At 36.1% G+C, this 20,638-nt stretch overlaps 2 protein-coding genes across 3 annotated transcripts in view; both read right to left on the minus strand.

Moving 5' to 3' along the window:
• Positions 1–21: 21 nt before the first annotated feature.
• LOC110026522 lies at positions 22–785 on the minus strand (the record flags this gene model as incomplete). Its single annotated transcript, XM_020727487.1, is given in 3 exon segments — positions 22–116; positions 197–346; positions 468–785. Coding segments are annotated over 3 exon segments (344 nt in total), but the record flags the coding sequence as incomplete, so codon positions are not given.
• A 14,537-nt stretch (positions 786–15,322) lies between these two features.
• The window catches only part of LOC110026502 (zinc finger CCCH domain-containing protein 19-like), a 101,840-nt gene continuing 96,524 nt past the window's right edge, over positions 15,323–20,638 (minus strand). Inside the window, exons 9-11 of one of the 2 annotated variants that reach the window (XR_002294211.1) lie at positions 18,761–18,909; positions 15,987–18,247; positions 15,323–15,603 (exon numbers count right to left, since the gene is read on the minus strand). Coding sequence is in view for 1 of the 2 variants with exons in the window: in XM_020727459.1 (XP_020583118.1) it covers positions 16,056–18,247; positions 18,761–18,909 (2,341 nt within the window). In the remaining variant the exon portion in view is untranslated. Of the gene's footprint in view, positions 15,604–15,703; positions 18,248–18,760; positions 18,910–20,638 lie in introns of those variants that run through there. The other variant, XM_020727459.1, reaches the window with a different exon arrangement.

Here is a 20,638-nt window from a genome sequence, read left to right on the forward strand (position 1 = left end):
ACTGTAGTGCTGGCGCCGGGCCCAGCCGTTACTGGCGGCGAAGCTGGTGATTCCGGCGAGTTGCAGTCGTGGACGAAACGGGAGAGCCACTCGAGGTTTGTTGCTTCGTTCTCTTCCTGCATAGAATAGTTAGCGGAGGGGAAAAGAAAAAAGAAAAATCGCTCATTTAGTATCAGAAAGCAGTGACACAACTCACAGGTAGCCTGATTTCGGAGAGAAGAACAGATTCGTTCTTCTCCAATGGGATAAAAGACGCTTTTTTTGTATCTTCTTCTTTTTCCTCCACCTTGTTTTCTTGTTCAGGCATCCCCCTGAGGTCAAGGAGTTCGTCGACCATTAATTCCTCCTGTAGCAAGAAGACGGAATGTTTTCAACTAGCTGTGAATCGAAATGGGGAAAATACTCCAACTTTCCCCTGTTTTCCACCGTAAAAAGGAATTTTTAGCAGTTTTTTGTTAAGTGTTTACCTGAGAAGGAAGAAGGCTGGCCGGCGGAAACATGGAGGAGGAAGATGGAGGAGGGGATGGCAGAGGGAAGGGGTAAAAGGTGAGATTGTAGTGGAGCATTGGATCGAAGAGTGTGTGGACAAAGCAAATGCTTTGTTTCCGCTGCGTTCCTTTTCACCACTTCGATTTTGGAAATTTGGCAGGGTGTTTTTTTTATTATGGCTGATATTCGTCACTATGTTGTTGCCCTTTGGCCATTGTCCCATCTTTTTCCATGGCTAGTGAGTCGATGGACACCATTTGATTCTTTGGAAAGAACGATTTTGAAAATTATTTAATGGGGGGATTTACAAATTACATGGATCTCACACACAATTTTTATTTGCATATCTAATGTTTAAATTTATATTTATTATATTCCACTAATGTGTAAATACTGTCAAAATTATATTTATGAAAATTTGTATTGTATTTTAAATTTATTATATTCCATGATGTAATCCAACAGAAATAGAAAAATAATTGGTCAAGTAACAACTCTAGTATTCATATCTTTAATGACTTGGATATAAGGCATATCAACACCTTTCTTCTCAAGAACCCACCAAAGGTTATGTCGTGGAACCTTATTGTAAGCTTTTTCTAAATCAATAAAAATCAAATGTAGATCCTCCTTATTATCTCTGAACTTCTCCATCAAACCTCTCAATAAATTTATAGCTTCCATAGTAGACCTACCCGACATAAATCCAAATTAATTATGAGAAATCTTTGTAATACGTCTTAACCTATCTTTAATTACCCTTTACCATAATTTTAAAGTATGGCGCATCAACTTAATTCCTCTATAATTTGCACGCTCTTGTGCATCCCCTTCATTCTTAAAAATGAGGACCAAAATACTCTTCCTCTACCGCTTAGGCATCTTTTTAGTTTTTAAAATAATATTAAAGAGCTTAGTAAACCAAGAAACTTCCAAATCTCTTAAAAATTTTCAGACTTCAATTGGGATATCATCAGGTTTTACAGACTTTCCACCCTTAGTTTTCTTTAAAGCCTCCTCAACTTCTTTTTTACTAATGCGACAGTAAAAATGAAACGTTTTATTATTATTAAGGATATTAAGATCACTAAGGTCCATCGTATTTTCAGAAATTTCATTAAAAAGTTTATCAAAATAACTTACCCACTTATGTTGAATCTTTTTCTAAGAAAAACATTTTTTTTTTTATTTTAATCTTTAATACACTTTACTTGAGTTAAATCTTTACTTTTCCTTTCTCTTTGTTTGGCTAGTTCATGCATATATTTTTCACCCTCCTTAGTATCTAATTTGTTATAAAGATCACTAAAGGTGGAATTTTTAGCATCACAAATTTTTCTTTTAGACTCCCTATGGGCCGTTTGATATTTTTCCCAGTTCTCTAAGCTTTTACATTTAAACCAATTTTTATAACATATCTTCTAATATTTTATCTTTTCTTTCACATTATTATTCCACCACCAACTATTATTATTTATAAAAACTTTTTCTTTTGATTCTCCAAGTACATATTTTGCTACTTGTTTAATAGTATTTGTTACTTTATCTCACATAGTATTTGCTTCTTCATGAACATCTCAAATTTTGAAATCTTGAATTTTTCTCATAAAAATAGTTTTATTTGTCTTTTAGGTTCCCCTATCTAATTCTACGATGATGAGTCCTAATATTCTTTATTTTACAACTTTTCATATTAAAATCTAGAACTAATAATCAATGTTGGGTACTTAAATATTCACTTGGAATGACCTTACAATCTTCACAATCTTGATGATCTCTTCTTCTCATAAGTAATTAATCAATTTGTGTTTTATTAGATCAATTTTTATAAGTAATAAGATGTTCATCTCTTTTCTTGAATAAAATATTAGTAATAACAAAATCATACGATAAAACAAAATCAAATGGCTTTGCCTCTTCTTCATTATTCACTCCAAAGCCGTAGTCACCCACCATGAATATTTCTGAAATGTAGCCACCATGAATATTTCTGAAATCTTCTACCACTGTACCGACATGCTCATTTAAATCTCCTCCAATAAAAATTGTTTCTTCAAGGGTTATCATTTGTATTAAATCTTCCAAGTCATTCTAGAATTTATCTTTAGACCCTATATCTAAACCTACTTGAGGAGCATAAGAAATTATAATATTAAAAATCTTAGTATCAATAATAATCTTAAGGATTATAATTCTTTCTCCAACTCTATTAATTGTTACAACATTATCTTTCAAATTCAACATTATCTTTCAAATTCTTATATTCAAATTCTTATATATAATTACACTTACACCATTTCTAGTGTGACTCTTCCCAGAAGTCCAAAGTTTAAAACCTAAGTAATTAATCTCTTTAGCATTTTCTCCAACTCATTTAGTTTCTTGAATACATAAGATATTAATATTTATATGCATCATAATATCAACTAAATCTATTAATTTACTATGGAGAGTACCTATATTCCAAGTTCCTATCGTAATATTAGTTTCATTAATTTCATGGACTAACTTCTTTACCCTCATCCGTCCGTAATGTGGGAACTCATGCTTATTTGACACTACACACGGACACTGGTGTAGTGGTCCTTGCACACTTTTTCACTGTATCCAAGTCATACAATATGTCACTTTCAGATATGCTTAGCACTTACACAATGTTGAAAAGGATTCATGTTATGATTTTGTTTCGACAAGTTTTACACTGGTTATCGACTACCTAACGCAAGCCTCCAACATCCGGGCTTGAGACATCTTTATAAAAATTGCCATGATTCAATTTGATTAAAATTAGGCCATAATATCGAAATCCATTTTTTCCTTTTTTCATCTTAAAATTTCTTTATAGTATAAAAGGTTTTCTTAATCTTCAAATTGATGCCATATATAATTTATTCCTAGTCATATATATTATTTATTATTTTAATTTATTTATTGATTTATTACTTTTATTATAAACATCTATAATACATCAAATTTATGTCCAAATGTCTCCAGAGCTGGATTCAGCTTGAGCTAGTTCAACACAAAATGAGGGGACGAAAATAAGAAAGTTCCTAGGAGTCATTTCCTGGCGCCTAGGTGCCAAAACCACACTAGGGAGATAGAGAGGGCAACGTTTAGGCGCCATAACTGTCCGGAGCAGTTTTTCTGAGAGTTATTTAGTGGTTCGGGGTGATGGAAAGAGGGTTTTTCTGCCATTTGGGGACTTGGGGACGAAGTTCCAAGGTCTGGAACTCCCCAAGGACTTTAGGAAATCCATATTAGGAATATGATTTTACTAATATAGAGAGATTTGTAAGGAAATTTTAGAGCATTTGTAAGGGATTGTATCAACAAGTGCAAGGAGCAATATATAACTTTAGTGGAAGGATCTCAAAAAAATTAAAGCTAAGTATTGTATGTTTTAATTGCATTGTAATCTAGTAAACACGTATTTGGTGAACTTGTTTTGCTAAGTAAAGTTTGTTTGATTGTCCTGTGATCATTTAAATCACATATTTAGTTTAAATTGCTTTGTTTTATGAAATCTTCTATTTAATCTATTATACGTTGTAAGTAGAAACCTTGTGCTTTTCTTTTGTGATGATTTGGTAGTAAGTATAGGGTGTTGAAGTTTAAGAATAAATCTTAATTTTATATGTGATGAATATTCTCCTAAACTTAATTTACATATCTTACTGTTCATAAGATTTGTTAAAACTTGTTGTGACCCACTTGACTTGACTGTGAGCGGTAGCGAATCAACATGAGAATGTTCACATTATCATTTAACTATGAAACGTAGTAGTTAGGTAGCTGTGCAAAGTTAATGAGATAAGTATTCTGGGAGGTTCAAATTAGAGCTTTGTTGGTGACAGGCGGGGCATACAGTGATGGGAAGCCTATATGTGGCACCAACTGACATCATTGTCAAAAGTAAATAACTAATTAGTGAACTAATCGTATATATAACTCGGGAGAGGATAGAAAAACGTATGCTCCTTTTGTCACTACTTTATTTACACTCTTAAATTTCAAGCCTACAACGTGCTTAATTATTCACAAGAGAAAATTACTTTTTATCAATCTTGAATTTCACCTTACCTTATTGATTGCCTAGATAAGTTTTAACATAGGATTAAAATTGTAACTTAGGAGTAGTGATAGTAAAACCATTTTTATCGACACTCCAAACTATGACTTTATAGCTAGAACTTCACCTGGAGTGATTTCTTTCGCGGTTCCTTGTGGGATCGATACTCGGGATAAAAGAAAGTTCTATATTACTTGAACGATGTGTGCACCTGCATTAATACTTGGTGAATGGTGATAGGGAGTGGAAAAGTAAGTAATTAAATTTTATAAAATATACTTTAAAATTATAATATTTGAACTCTCAAATCACTAGGTATACCATAGAGAAAATAGCGGTCAATCACCTTGTCAAAATACATGTTGTATTGATCAAAGCTTCTTGCTTACCATATCTAAACAAGATACGTTGAGACCTACAATAACATTTTCAGTGAGGTTACTTTGCTAGGTAACTGATAAAAGTACCTTATAATGGTTATGTTGGTGCATCTCTCAACCATTTCAATATGGACTCAACTAAATGCGGAAGTGCAACTCTACAAGTTATCCTACTCTTTTGCATTACGTTAACAATTAAGTTTTTATGGTGAGGTTTTATTTAACTATCAATAGCACCATCTCCACTGAAGCAAGCTTTTCAATTTTATTTTCCCCATTTTGGTATATTTTTCTCAGTGTTTGTTTTAGTTATTTTCCTTTTGGGTCTAGATACTTATTCCATGTTATTATTTTTGTTTTGATTTGGTTTGTTTTTTTATTTTTAGTCTAGTTGTATTAGTGAACTTTTCAATATTAATAAAATTTACATTTTCTATTTCTTTTTCTTGTAAGTTTCTCTTTGAGAATACAAAACAAGTTTATTTTATTTCATCATGCCCTACGTTGATGGGGCATCCGAATTTGGGACGTGACTTGTCTTATTATTATTTCTTCTTGCTAAAGCACTATCATCTTATTACTAAACTCATGACTCTCTTCTTTTCCAAGTATGGCTTGTCTCAAGACACTCTTTTCTTCCACATATCAAATGGGTGTAATGTTTGACATTGGGAGTAGAACATCAATAGCTTTTAGTCAACTATGAAATTGAGCAACATTGGTTATTAGGCGCCCACTGAAACCTTGAATAGTGACATGCTAATCTTTTTCTCTAGAAGTTATTTTTTCAAAAGTCTCTATGATTCAAGAGAGTGTATATTTTATGAAATTCAAAAGAAAAATTATTATTTTAGATTTAGAGTGCAATAATTTAATCACTATCTTGAATTTTCTTGAAATATTTTTGCTCTAATTAACTAGAGATGAAAGAGATTGTACTTTTTTTGAATAAGAAATAAATAAATAAATAAATAAATATTCTTGCCTTGGCCAAGGTTAGGTCACTTAACCAATCAAAAGCTAGTTTTAGTACACAAAATCCCTAATTAATAAAAAGAAGGAAATATGATATAAAGCAAGAGAAAATATAATAAACTCAATGTGCATCATATTTAAAAAAAACACCTTTTTTTATGTTTGAAATAAAGCATAATGTTATTTTAAGCATGTTTTGCTTCATCTTTTGTTGATTTATCATGTCCTTACATCTTTCATGTATATATATAGTTTTAAGAGCTAAGGAATATGGGTAATAAATCAAACTCAATACCTTATGAACCACTAATAGACAAACGACTTTGTAATATTTTTCACAATGAGAATGAAACATATGATTTATATCATAGTTATGCACATCAAAATGGATTTAGTGTTTGGAAGGACAATATTAGTTATAGATCAAACTTCAAGAATATAAAAACAAAAAAAATTATGTGCTAAAGTTGGTTTTAGAAAGCAGCCTGCTCATAATAAAGCAGTGAAGTTTAATAAATCAATCATCACGAGTGGTTGTTCAACCATGATCCGAAATGAGGTTGATGTTGATGGTAATTTGAAGATTAAAAAACTTATAAAAATTCATAATCAATCTTTAGCAATATCAAGTTATCACCATCTTTTGAGATCCAATTAGAGCATTAATAAAATGAAAGGAGATGTACTTAAGTCGACGGAAAAAACAAAAAAAATTGAGTTATTGTGCTTTCAATTTTCTTCCTACTGAGGTTGGTGGAGTAGAGAATGTAGTATTTTTAAAAAGGAAAGAATTTAATTTTATTTAAAAATATATAAGAGTAATGATTGAAAATGAAGACACTAATACTTTAGAATAATTGTTCGCAAAAAGACAGGCTACAGATAGTATATTTGCATGAGAAATCTAGAATGATGAGTCATGTAGGCTGCTTATCATACATTATGTCCGTGGAATATATTTAAAAATATTCATTTGAATGCTAATTGCTTCAACATTAATAAAGCAGTCCAGAGTTTATTTTATACATACATGAATAAACGTGATTCAAATTAGGAGTTTGGGTAAGTTTGGGTTGATATTCTAGAAATAGAGAACCTCCAAGATAATGTTTTGCTAAATGAGTTGTATTAAAATTAGAAACTAGATGTCAACAACATTTAATAAAGATTCATTTTTTGTGAGAAGTGTATTCACACAACGTAGTGAGTCTACAAACAATGTATGTCTTGACATATCCTAGCCAAAAAGTTAAATCATCGATTTTTTTTGGGATTGGAGAAGGAGAGATCTACTAATCACATAAAAATCATTACAAAGCTAGCCACTATTTCATGCAAGTATACGTCTAAACTAGAAAACAGTTTGCAAGCGTACCAAGTATTATTCCCACAGGGGTGATTCTACATTTTACTAGCTATCAAATCTAATTTAGTGTGATTAGAAAAACAGAAAAAAGGAAAATCCTAATTCTAACAGAGTTGACAGAGAACATAAGTAACATGAAGCGGGAGTTACAATTCTTAGGTTTCTTCAAGAATGTTAAGGATGGTGCCTCTATGATTCATGTGTAGTTCCTAACTATATTTTTCTAACTATTTCTTGCACATGATTGTTTTCAACTAGGTGCGATGTTTCTTCTTAAGTCGATGCCAAGGTCAAAAGAAGAATTGAAAACCCATAAAGTTAAATTTTGCTTAAACATATATCTTTTCCTAGTGTTTCTCTGATTCCCTTTTCTTGGTTGCAACAACCTAATTAAAGAATACCTATTCTAACAAGATTTTGTAGTTAAGACAATCATTCCACTACGCAACGAGCAAAAGCCATATACCTCAAAAGGTTTTAACATCCTAACTGGCCAGATTAATAGTAATTGAAGGCGAAAGGGTTAATCAAAAATGTTGAAATTAAAAGCATACAAAACATACCATGAGAAATATGTGGAGAAAAATATAATCAGAAAACTAACCATGAATCATAGAGGCACGAAAAAATGAAATTTTAGCTACTCATATCAAGAGAGAAAATCAAATAAAAATACATGGAAAACAAGTCTTCAAGCCACATGTTTATAAAATAAAAAATGATTACTCATTGGTTTGTGAATCTTCACTCTTGCAAAATAAGAAGATAATGTTCTCTTTATTCTCCTAAGAAGAACAACAGAGCACTCTCAAGACTTTCCAAACTCTAGCCTCTAGCCTCTAAAAAATCTCACAGATCCCCTTCAACTCAAGCCCTGACTTGCTTTTACAGCCCCTATTCAAATTATGTCCAAATTCAGTTGAATCAAATCTTTCCATTCACAGCAAATGTTGGCATCACTTTTGATGTCACATGTGTGGGATGTCCACTCAAATATTATGGGACTATGTTCAGTCCCTCATAGTCAAAGACATCCATTCAGACCTCCTGGTGCATGCCTCAAGCACGAAATCTGGATCAGAACTGATTCAACTTTGCCCAGGAAAAGTTCACCGTTGAGTGACAAATAATCCAAATATGAGTTATACTTAATGACCATTTTAATGTTTAATGACCATATTCCATCTATTTAGTGCCTCCCACGATTCAAACGAGCTAAAAAAATGCTTCGATCTTCACTTCAAATGCGAGGGTCCGACATGACCATGCCTAGAATAGACAGGGCCACTCCCTATCCTTGGCGTGACCACTTCCAAAATGGGTATGGTCATGGTTACCCTTGGCTTGACCATGCCCGAAATAGGCATGTTCGCTCCCCTCTTGGTTTAAGTAACATCATAAGTTGTATGCCTTTAACCTAGCATGACCACACCGCCAAACAGAGAGTTCGATGTAATTACACGGCTCTCAGGTGTGACCACGCTTAAACCTTGATTGTAACACTTTTGAAGTGGTGTGGCCAAACCGAAACCCTGGTGTGACCAAGACAATTCATCTTGTTTGCGCATTTCACGTTGTTGATCCCCAAAAATCCATCATTAATCATTGTATAAAGGATATTTTTATATGGTTCTTTTGTTATTTCTGAAAGAAGGCCAAAGGATGAAAGGGTTATGCCATTTTTAGATGTATTTATGTTGGAGGAGTGGCTAGGCGACTTCAGTCCAATTGAACATGCAGAAGAGGTATGACTAAGCAGAGGAGAAATCATGAGAGGATGATTACCACTTTTTAGTCTCATAGAGTTGGGAAGGAGCTTTTGGAGAGAACTATGAGGATTTTGAAGATTTCCTGAGTGAAAATTTCAAATTTCTTCTTCTTTCTCTTCGTCTTCCCTATTTTCTTCTTCTTCCTCATAGTTTTCTTCATCGCTTATCTAATTTGCTGAAAAAAACAAAGGATTGTAAGTATTTTTTTAGAGCTTTATTGAAATTCTGCTTGTGAAGGAGAGCTTCGTCCATCGTCAGGGAAGAAGCAAAACCATCGTCATCCTCACACAGTAGGATCTTGGAGCAAGTCGAGAGCATGCTACTCCAGCTGTCATGAATGCGTAATGTCTTCAATCCCTTGCAATTTTTATTCCTAGCAAGCCCTTTAAGTCTAGTTGATAGAGATTTAAGGCTAGAATTTTGTGACTAGAGAAAACCACAAAGTTAGGGAGCTTTTTGTTGATTTTTCCCCTATGAATCCGAAATATTTTCCCCTAAACCATAGCACATCATCCTAATTAACCAAGAACATCATTCCTCTGCGAATGAACTGAAGCTACCTTGATCGAGAGAATAAGGAAATTTCTTTGATCCCCATTCGTTATATCATGAAGGCTATGTCTGTGAGGGAAGTCTTCATTCCTCGTGAAGATTTCTTTTTTGCGAAAAATCTCCTTTGCATTTTGTTGAATAATTAGAGGTAGCCCCTCTGTTATGTTGTGTAACAGATGGTATCTATGGAATTCATCTCCACACAAGATCCCATGTGACATTGCTAGAAGTGTCTCGATTTGTCGTTGAAATGTGATTGTGTGCATTTACATGTCTGCATATAGTTTTTTTTTTTCTTGAATATGCATAAAAATGATTAATTTTGCATGCTCCATGGCCCGATCGCCCGCTTTAGGCTAACTTGATCAGCCGCTCGGTGTCGTTCGATCAGATCGGATGTCCCTCGTCGGATGCCTTGATAGGTCAACCAATATCATTCGGCTCGGATACTATTTTCAACTCGGTTTGACTGGTTGTTCGGTATCACCTGACTCGATTGTTTGTCCCTCATCAAATGACTTGATCGGCCGACTGATATCTGTCAGCTCGGTCATATACCTTTGGTTGACCAATTTGCGGTTGCTTTTGCACTCAACTTTTGATGTCACTACATCAGATTATGTTCTTATATCTACTAGTAGTGTTAATGTAGCAGCTTCATTTGAACCTTTTATAACTGATTCTATTAAAAGTAATGAAAAGAGAAATATTTTATCTTATTATTCTTCTTCTTTGAATAAAAGCAATATTGATGCTTCTTTTGCTGATCGAGGGAATTCCAGGGTAAACTCCCATCGACACTCACCTTACTTGTTTAAAAATAAGTATTTGAGGAAGGACTATCATTTGATCTTGTCCGAGAGATTGTGGTTCTGAAAGGCTCTAGTCACTTTAACTCTTTAGACTTTTGTTCCAGTTTTTGCGGCTATTAGATAATCGCGAAGGGATTTCTCCCATTAGTTGATTGTGCCTTGGAGTCTCCTTGGGTTTACCACATGGTAGAGCCCGAGATCGATCCTGAGGAAGACTTATCTGGAGAGCTTTCCGATATGCCAAAGGATCTCCTCGATGAGGATGAACTCTTGTGTGAGGAGTTGCATGATTTTGAGATTGCTGCCCATCATGTCATAACAGTGACAACACGAGCTCAGAGCTCCAACAATTATAATAAGGCTTTTGATCCCATTGAGCTTGACTACCGGGAGCTTGTTGAGCCTCAAGATGGCATTACGGTTGATCAAGGACATCAATACAAGGGTGAGACTACGCTCTTCTTGTTGTCCATATAGCGGGCAAGGTGAGAGAGTAGAGTTTGACTTAATTTCTCACCCTACACAGGGTGAGGCACGACCAACCGCTCCGGTTGCACCTTATGCACCTACTAGGCATGTTTATGCCACTTCTTCTGATATTGCTCAACATGAGAATATCACTTTTGATTTGCACCTACAAGCCTTAGTGGACGCTAAGGTTAAAGCTGCTTTACCAGCCCAACAGTGCAAGGCTATCGTAAGGAAGGGTAGAACCTATCTAAAAAATTATGAGTACATTTCTTACCCTCTAGGATTCATCCTCCCTCACTTTAAGGGTACGGCATGGAAGGTAACCCCCGACAGTACATTGCTCGACTTCGAGCACTCTATTGTAATAGTGGTAATACTAATGCATTGCTTCTCTGCCTTTTGTGACCAGCTTGTTTGAGTATGTGTTTGAATGGTACATTGATATGCCTTATGGCACCTTCAGGAGATTCTTCAAGTTGGAAGATGCTTTCATTAAGCGCTTCGTTGGGGCACGTCACCAGGTCAACATACGTGATCTAATGCTAACCTGTCATAAGTCAAACAGGCTCATGCTAGATTTCGTTATCTGATGGTGGAACTTGAGTATGAAATGTGAGCCTCTCCTCTGGGAGCAGCATGTCATCATACTTCTCATGGGAAAAATTAAAGGCTCTTACTTTGTGTTATTGAAGATGACTTTGATTAAGTCTTTTGAGGTTCTGATAGAGAAGGTGGCCAGCTTACAAGATATAGCAGGCGCCTTAGTTTTAGAAGTTATTATAAGACCAAAGTTAAGAAGCCCCTTTCATTGGTTCCTTCGAGGAGAGTTGAGAAGAGTTTGGCTTTAACGGCATCTGATAGGGAGTAGAACAAGCCTATCATGTCTACCGAGCAAGCTCTCCTGTCTTTCCAGAAATGGGAACTCCATCCGCTTGAGCAAAAGAAATCAAAAGTGTAGTCTTTCGAAAATGACTGCCTCAGAAAAATGCTCATCAATCAATGAGCATCCAATGAGCATCTTGGAATTCCTCTTCTAGAGGAAAAACAAAAAAAGTAACTGGACTTTCATTCGTATTGCGGAGGGACTAAAATAATATAAAATAAATGATTAATTAGCGCATGCAGCTCCCACCGCATAATAAGCCCCATGATGTGGAGAAGTTCAAGGAGCCCAACTATTACCCCTACCATAGGTATTTGGGGCATGTGCTTGAAGATTATTATCCCTTCAAGGATTAGCTCAAGACGCGCTGTAAGACCGAAGAGATAGAGATACTAGAGCAAAACTTGGAGAAGCCTCTTAGATGAGGATCAGCCAAAGTTATTGCGGCCACTCCAACCATGTTTTGCATGGATGTTATTGTTGATGTATCTTATCTTTATTCTTACGTTAATGTATGCTCGGGTAAGGGACGTGGGATTCCCTCTGATGTAGCTTATACTCTTTATGAATTAGTAGAAGAAGATATTTCTTCTTACTCTTCTACGTCTCACATTTTTATGATTAGTTCATGTGAGTCTGATGTGTATGATAATGATGATGATGATGATGAGAGAGAGAAACAATGTCCGTTAGTGCTCTCCTTCAGTAGCACATACCGCATATGTGACGATCTAAGTGATTCCTCATATGACTAATGCAAGTCACCCTCTCATGAGAGCCTGATTTATGTGACTCTAGCTAAATGTTCCACTAGGGATGATCCTTCGAGGTCTCTTAGCAAGAATGTTCAAGAAGTTTGTTGAGATGAGGCAAAGCTCTTCCTCTAAGGATGGCCAAGCCCATGCCAAAAAAGAAGGGGAAGATATCATCACCCAAGAGGTAGATGATCAACCCGAGGCTCCTGATAAAGGAACTAAATAACCTTTGAATATGAGTGATTATAATGTGTTAGCATATCTCAAAAGGTTTCCAGTTGTTTTGAGCATCTTTAATGTGCTTCTTCTTTCCTCTAAGCTTATGGAAACTTTCGTGAAGGCTCTTTTAGAGCCAGAAGTCTTTAATGTTTATTATGCTCAAGAGAGGATGAAGGAGGTGGTTACACCACCGGACGTAGTTGTCATTACCTTTTCTGATGATGATTTAATTTTAGGCACTACGGACCACAACCATCCATTATACATGACAATCATGATATACGAAACTCCATTAAATTGTATATTAGTTGATCTTGGTGCTTTTATTAATATCATTAGCGTCCTTACTCTCGAGTTACTCTCCTAAATATGAGGAGATTGTGCTCGGATAGGATCATGCTTAATGGCTTCAATGAAAAGGGTCAAAAGACCTTAGGCTCTATTACATTACCTCTCCAAATTGTAGAGTTCAAGAGCGAAGCCAAATTTTATGTGATCGAGGAAACACGTCATTTAGAGCTTTGCGCGAACATTCGTGGATCCATGAGTATGAGATGAGCCTTTAACCCTACATTAATGTATTATATACATGCGTGGAAGGGAAGAATTTTCCATCTCTAGAGTTATTCAACTTTTTTTATCATTGAGGTAGGAGTATATGATGATGTTGAGTATTATGTACCATCTAAGAAGGCATCTCTTCTAACCTAAATCGTAGGATGTCCACAGACCCCTCCCCTTTATAGTTCTCTCCTAGCATATGGCATGGAAGCAATGAAGCATAAGGAAAGGTACCTTGCCACTATGACATCAAAGCAATAGCCTAGGCTCCCTACTTTGTCATTAGTTATGACAAATATCGAGACTATATCAGACTCTGAGGCTTAAGTCTAACGAGGAGCATTTTATTTTACAAAATTGATTCTCATGTAACAAACAATGATGCAATGCTTTTGAATGATGAGATCAAGAGTCAAAGAGTTATTCCTCTTTCTTATTATCACTCTCATCTTATTGTTAAAATGCTTGATAATGGGTTATTGCTCGAGAAATGGTCTGGAATGTGTGAGGCTATGACAGAATAGACCATCTAAGAAAAGGTATGGTTTGGGAAATGTGAAAAACCCTAACAAAACCAAGCTCCCTAAAGCCTCATGCAGGATGATTTATGTGTTGGAAGACATAGAGATCCTTGCCTCTAATAATGTGGAGGTCGAAATTAGAGATACCCCTCCTAAGCTTAAGGATAGAGTCTCTTCAACCTTTCACAAGTTGATCGAAGTCAACCTAGGAATTGTTGACGATCCACGTTAAACTTTTGTAAGCAAACTCTTATTAGATTCTTTGGCTAGCAAAATCATAAAAATCCTAAAAGAGTTTCGCGAATCCCTTGCTTGGAGTTATGTCGAAATGCCCGATTTGGTCAAGAGGTAGCGGTGTATCATTTGGTCATTGATCTGAGTACTATAAAACAAACTCCATGGAGAATGTGACCTGAAATAGAGCTGTTGGTCATTGAAGAGATCAAAAAGCTCATCGAGGCTCACTTCATTAGGGAAGTTTCTTACCTACATTGCTTGCAAGCATCGTGTCCGTTCAAAAGAACTAATAAATACGAGTTTGTATCGACTTTTGGGACCTAAATAAGGCTTGCCTAAGAGATGATTTTCCTTTGCCAATTTTGAAGCTTATTATAGATTTGGCCTCCTCTCATTCAATGTTCTCCTTCATGGATGGTTTGTCCGGTTACAACCAGATCCAGATGGCCCCAGAGGAATAGCAACATGAGGCATTTCATAATCCTATCAGCATCTTTTGCTATAGGTTATGCCTTTTAGCTTGAAGAATGTCGAGACAACCTATCAGTGTTATGGCGCACATCTTCGATAGCCTACTACATCATCAAGTCGAATGTCACATCGATGATATAGTAATTAAAAGTTTCCGTAGAGGATCATATGTCAGACCTAAGGGTGATTTTCGAAAACGTTAGGAAATACGATTTGAAAATGAACTCATTGATGTGTGTCTTCGGCGCATCTTCTGAGAAATTAAGAGGCTTCATTGGAAAGATTATAATGATGTACATCAATCTTAAGATGAATTAGGATATGTACAATAGAACTCTAGATGGCATGTTTCAAGTTCATATTATGAATTGTGCATAAAAGCCCCATAGAATACTTCACGCATTTTCTTATTATAAGCTCTAAAAATAATCACTAATTAAAATTAAAATTAAACATTCTAAAATGTCAGAAAAAAATCAAATATCATTTAAATTTGTTGTTCTAAATTTCTATAAAAATTAAAAATTAATTTTCGGTGGGTTTAATTTATTAGTTTATCTAAACATTAATTAAATTATTATCTTAGTAAATTATTGACATTTTTTTATGTTTTGCACTTTTATGTTCTATTTTGTTATGAAAAGATACAGAATGCAATTTTCATCAAATTCAGGGGGGATTCAGGTTCTATTGCAATTGGGACGACCAATTCATGTTAGAACTGATTGCAACATATGATTATACATTACGTTACAACTAGTAAACCCGTTCAGTTTCATAATTGCAACATGCAGCAGCAGTTCTTTTTCTCTTACAGCTTAAATTCCTACAGGCAGAGCCTTCTACTTCTGTTGAACTGGTTTTTGCAAAAATTCGACCATGACATTATAAATGACTTTATAGCTCTATTATACAGAATTTTATAGCTCACAAATAGCAGAACCAACCTATTTCACCCTTGCACCAGCCTGCCTTTTAAAAAGGAAGACTCGTAGAAGATGATCAGTCATAATGAGTAAGTTTCAAAACAACCGTCCGCATATTTGCATGGGTCATTTTAGTCCCCGAGCCTATAAAAATATCAAATTAGACGTCACATTCTTCTAATATGGGTTTAAACATTACTTAGAAAAGATTATTTTAGCAATATAAAAATCTGGGGACTAAATTGACACTTCAATAAATTATAGGACGTTTTACAACTTTTCTCGGATCATTTAACAACCAGCTACAATGGAGTGTGTAGCTTGAGACATTTTGGTCAGGCACATGAGCATGAACTATCTTTCATGATGCATTGATATTGCCAACCACAATATTTTTCAATAAGTTAAAAAGCTACTATTAAGTGTGGAAAAGCTCTGCATATCTTATTAACTACTGATACATGAGAAAAATAGAGAAGCTAAGAGAATATTAAAGAAACATGCAGAAAAAAGTTACCTAAACTTACATGATAAAACAAAGCAAAGCTTTCATGCCTGCAGCCGATCAAAGTTAATAATACTGTACAAGAAGGCTATCAAATGTCTCTCCTTAGATCATCATGCAAATATTTACACGATCTCCCCTTCTTGCAGTGTCCGCTATCATAAAACTTGCACACTCCTCTCTGTCCGTCCCCACCAGCAGAAGCTTGATGGGGCCATGATGGACCTCCCCTTCCACCTGACTGCAACTGGTTATTCCTATAATCATTCCCACCACGACGACCAGTATCTCTGTCTCTGTGTCGAGAGAAACCATCTCCATTGCGAACTTCATAGACGGAGCGTCTGCTTGTATCTCTATCGGATGATTTCCAGCCCCCATTTCGACTCCCATATGCTGATCCCCAGCCAGCTCTTGCACTAGCATCATTGGGATTTGCAATACCCTGAGACGGAGCCCCCCATCCCGTATTTGTATTCGCATTCAATTGAACAGGTAACCCCCAGCCAATATTCGCATTTCTATTCGCCTGAATTGGTGCACCCCAACTAGTATTGGGATTTGGATTTCCCTGAGCAGTTGCTGCCCCCCAACCTGTACTTGCATTGGCATTCGCATAGGACGGTGCGCCCCAGCCTGCATTTCCTTGCAGTGCCACACCCCAAGATGAAGTAGCATTTTGTATCGTCTGTAGGTTTTGGTTTTGAGAGGATACATTACTGGATGAGCTGGGAGTATCTATTCCCCAAGTACTCTTACTGCTCTTGGGCGTAGGAGATGGAAGGGAAGACTCCATTTCGCTCGCATTTTGTGGGTTCGCTTGATGAATGGGTGAATAGTTCAGCATAGGGTTTTGAGATTGCCCGCTGCCTATATCATCATTAGTAGCAATTGGAGAAAGATTGTTTGGTAACTCAGATTTTGCGTTGTCCATCTTTTGCATTCCATTACATGGAATTTTGTCTGTCAAACCCACAGCCGAAGCTGTATTTGATGATTCAAAGTTAATAATTGAATGATGAGCAGGATGAGCAGGATGAGCAGGATGAGCAGGATGAGCAGGATGAGAAGAGTCCAGTATTCCAGATGGAGCAGCAGCAGGCCCATGATTAAGTGCCATGTTGCCACTCAGTCCATCCAGTGTTGCAGGACAATTCTTGGTAGAACCTAGTTCATCCTGCCGTAATAACGATTCATTCCTCTCAGTTGTAGGAGTCGGACTTGGGCAGTCAGTTTCATAGGATTGATATTTTTTCATTCGACAAATTTGCTCATTGGTGCTGGGAATAGAAGAAACAATGGAGGGTTCTAAAGTATGATTGGCTTCAACCATTGGAGTTTTACTAGGCATCCCAACCGTAGGCCTAGTTGGACTCCAAATATTCCCATGATCCTGTTCCTGGTTCCATCCGCTGCCATTTCCTCCTCTCCCAGCTTCTTGGAGGATCACCGGAAATTGATATGGATTATTGTATATTGGGCCAGTAGGTTTAGGGTTGCTGGACCAGGGGCTAGAATATATGCCTGGCTTTCCCTCAGAAGAATTAGACACTTCAACCCCAGGTACAGACCAAACAGGTGGTGGCTGAGGCAAAACATCTAAAGTTGTTTGCTTGATATTTTGAAGTGCATTCCAATTGCCTCTGGTCTGCTGCCTTTCAGCCCATGCAAGCTGATGTGAAAAGCTGCCATGCTGAGTGACCTGCTGCGGTGGGTCATTATAAAATCTTCCAGCTAGTACATCCGCCAATAATTTGGAGTCTTCCTGCTTCTCAGAAGTTCTCCATACCCTCATATCAGGTGGGAAATAGCCAGTAGTATTCCACTTGCGCAACTGTGATATTGAAAATGGTCCCTGGATATTCATGGATGGGTCTTGGTAGTGCCAAATCTTGTCGGCCTCATTTGTTATAGATGGCAATAAAACTTCAGGGTGGTTCGCCGAGTTAATTTCAGGAACAGAACCATGTGACTGCTGTCCAAAAGATTTTGGAGCATAGTTGCCAGGATTTGGAGTCTGAAGACCAGTAAAACTGGCCTCAGAATGATACGTCTCTTTGCTTTGATTCAGAAGAATTTCATTTGGTCTTTCAGCCGTACTGTTATATATGTCCGATCTATCTTGCCAAACTTCACCCTGAATTTTTCTGCTTGTTTCACAATTGTAAGTTGGACTTCTATGCATACCATTCCAGTTATTTCTTACAGTACCAGCTCTTCCGCGAGGAACTAACTCCCTTTTCTTTCTCAGGGATAAAGCTTCCTTTGATCGATTCTGGTAATCTACATAGATGCAAAAAATCACCATGGGAACTCTGCAAAATCCCTCAAAAAAAAAAGGAGCTCTAAAAAGTTTTTACAGGGAAATCCAAAATTAAGCATGCTCATGCTAAAGCAACTGCTCAAATGGCTGACCATCCTAGTATGTTACGTCAAAAGAACAACTGTCCGACTTAAGGCCAAAAGCCAGCAACAACTCAATGGATATACTAAGTTCTAGTTATTACAAACACTATTAGAGCAACACAGGTTGAACTAAAAGAACTCTACTAATGCAAGTGAAAATTTTATGACATAAGAGTCGACACTAAGCCTATTTGGGAAAAAGTGTAACATGGAAACAGCCACGTACAAAATCACTAGCCCATTTGGCCAGACCCCAAAGTGGAGGCGAAAAGAAAAAAAAAACATTTATCATCAGAGTCGAGGCTACTCCAAGCATACTAAAAACCAGCAAAAGTCCAAAGAAATGTCAAAAGTGGCAGTAAGAAAAAAACAGTAAAACTCCAGAATCACCTTGATTTTTATCACCTTCCTCTTCTTCCGAAGACTCATATTCTGGATTCATCTTTGGATCAGCATGTATTTGAGGCACTTCATTCAATCTTCTTCGGCGCTCATCTGGATTGTTCAGAAGCTGCAACTTTTCTACACACTCTCTAAGCGTAATATAAGGTCAAGGATAATCTATCATGTCTTACTAATTGAGAGTAATTAGAAAGAAAAATGTATCGATTGCAGAAGTATCTACAAATGCACTTACCGAACATGTAACCAAACTTTGCTAGCGCATAGCAGCTCTAGAAAAATGATCCTCAAAAGAATAAGCCAGAAAGAAAGAACAACGCAAACAAGAAATCATCCATAAATCACATTTAAATAGTAAAACGAAAAAAGAGAGCACCAAAAGAAAACAATAGCAAATGTAAATGAAGGACAAAAATATATTTTTTTTAAAAAAATTCCTTCACCAATTTTTATTTATCATGCACGGAACTTGATCCAACAACTTGAAGATATTAACAACAACAACAACAACAACAAACCTTTAACCCAATAAGTGTTCAGATACATGAATCCTTTTCCTCCATTGTGGCCCATAGAGTGTCATATTTTCATTTAACTCTAGTAAAAAATTAAGAACTTTTTTTTATACAACAAGACCAAGTCTTTTTAGTTTACCTCTACCTTTATTAGCATAAGTCGAAACTAAAACATCTACTCTCCTAACCGGATCTTCAGATGGTCGACGATTAATGTGACCAAAAAAAAAGAAGCCAATGGAGAAAGCTATGATGACTAAGGGATTTTGATTTTTAGCAATATAAGGATTTGACCACCGATTTGATATTTTAGATAAAATAGAAGTTTTGAGTTCTAGGATTATCTAAAATTGAACTAGCAGTCATGTGTCAAATATATAGTAAAATAGAGATAAAACCTATAAATAGATAGTCTGAGACTGCACTTTGTGCTTTAATTAAATAAAATATTAGATTCAAATTATCAATCTTGTGTGTGCAAGATGAATGTGTAATTACTTAGTGCGCAGTATAGAAACCTCTTGGTGATGGCTAAATAGAGAAATAGAGAGTACTCAAGAAAGAAGATCAAAGGATGAGTGATATTGGACTTGGGCTGAGTTATATTGGAGAAAGCTATGATGGTTAAGGGACTTAGTCTTTAGTAATATAAGGATTTTATTTTACCATATATTTAAGGTTTTGGATAAAATAAAAGTTGAGTTCTAAGATTATTTAAAAATTGAACTAGATTTGGTCTTGTGTCCATAATATTTACTAATATAGAGATGAAGCTTATAAAAAGATAGTCTGACACAGCTTTGAAATCTTTAATTTGATAAAATTTTAGATTCAAATTATCAATCTTGTGCGTGCAAAATGAAAGTGTAATTACTTAGTGTCAAGAAAAAAAGCTATTGGCGATGGCTAAATAGAGAAATAGAGTGCTCAAGAAAGAAGATAAAAGGATGAGCGATATTGAACTGGGCCGAGGGATATCAAACCAAGACCTGAAGCATGATAATTCATCAAGAATTTACTAGGCAGTCCAAGCCCTAGTTATCTCATAGATGTCCCCAGTGACCATAGAACCTCCAAGCTCAAAAAGATGTGTGCCTAATAGTCTTAGTCTAACAAGTCAAGCAAAATAGATGATCTGCCATTGTGGTCATGTCATCGTGAAGTGGCCAAAGAAGGGTGCAGCCTCTTTCATATTTTAGGGCCTGTTTGGAGCAGCTTATTGAGGTGCGGCGACGTTTTCAAAACGCTGCCGCACTGTTTGGAACATGCATTAGAGCAAATTATTTGTGACGCACCGCATCCGCGTCTGGGAATTCCTTAAGGGTCTTCGACGTAGGTAAAAACCTGCGTC

The sequence above is a fragment of the Phalaenopsis equestris genome, unplaced genomic scaffold (assembly GCF_001263595.1).
Source record: "Phalaenopsis equestris unplaced genomic scaffold, ASM126359v1 Scaffold000374, whole genome shotgun sequence".
NCBI classification, from domain to species: domain Eukaryota; kingdom Viridiplantae; phylum Streptophyta; class Magnoliopsida; order Asparagales; family Orchidaceae; genus Phalaenopsis; species Phalaenopsis equestris.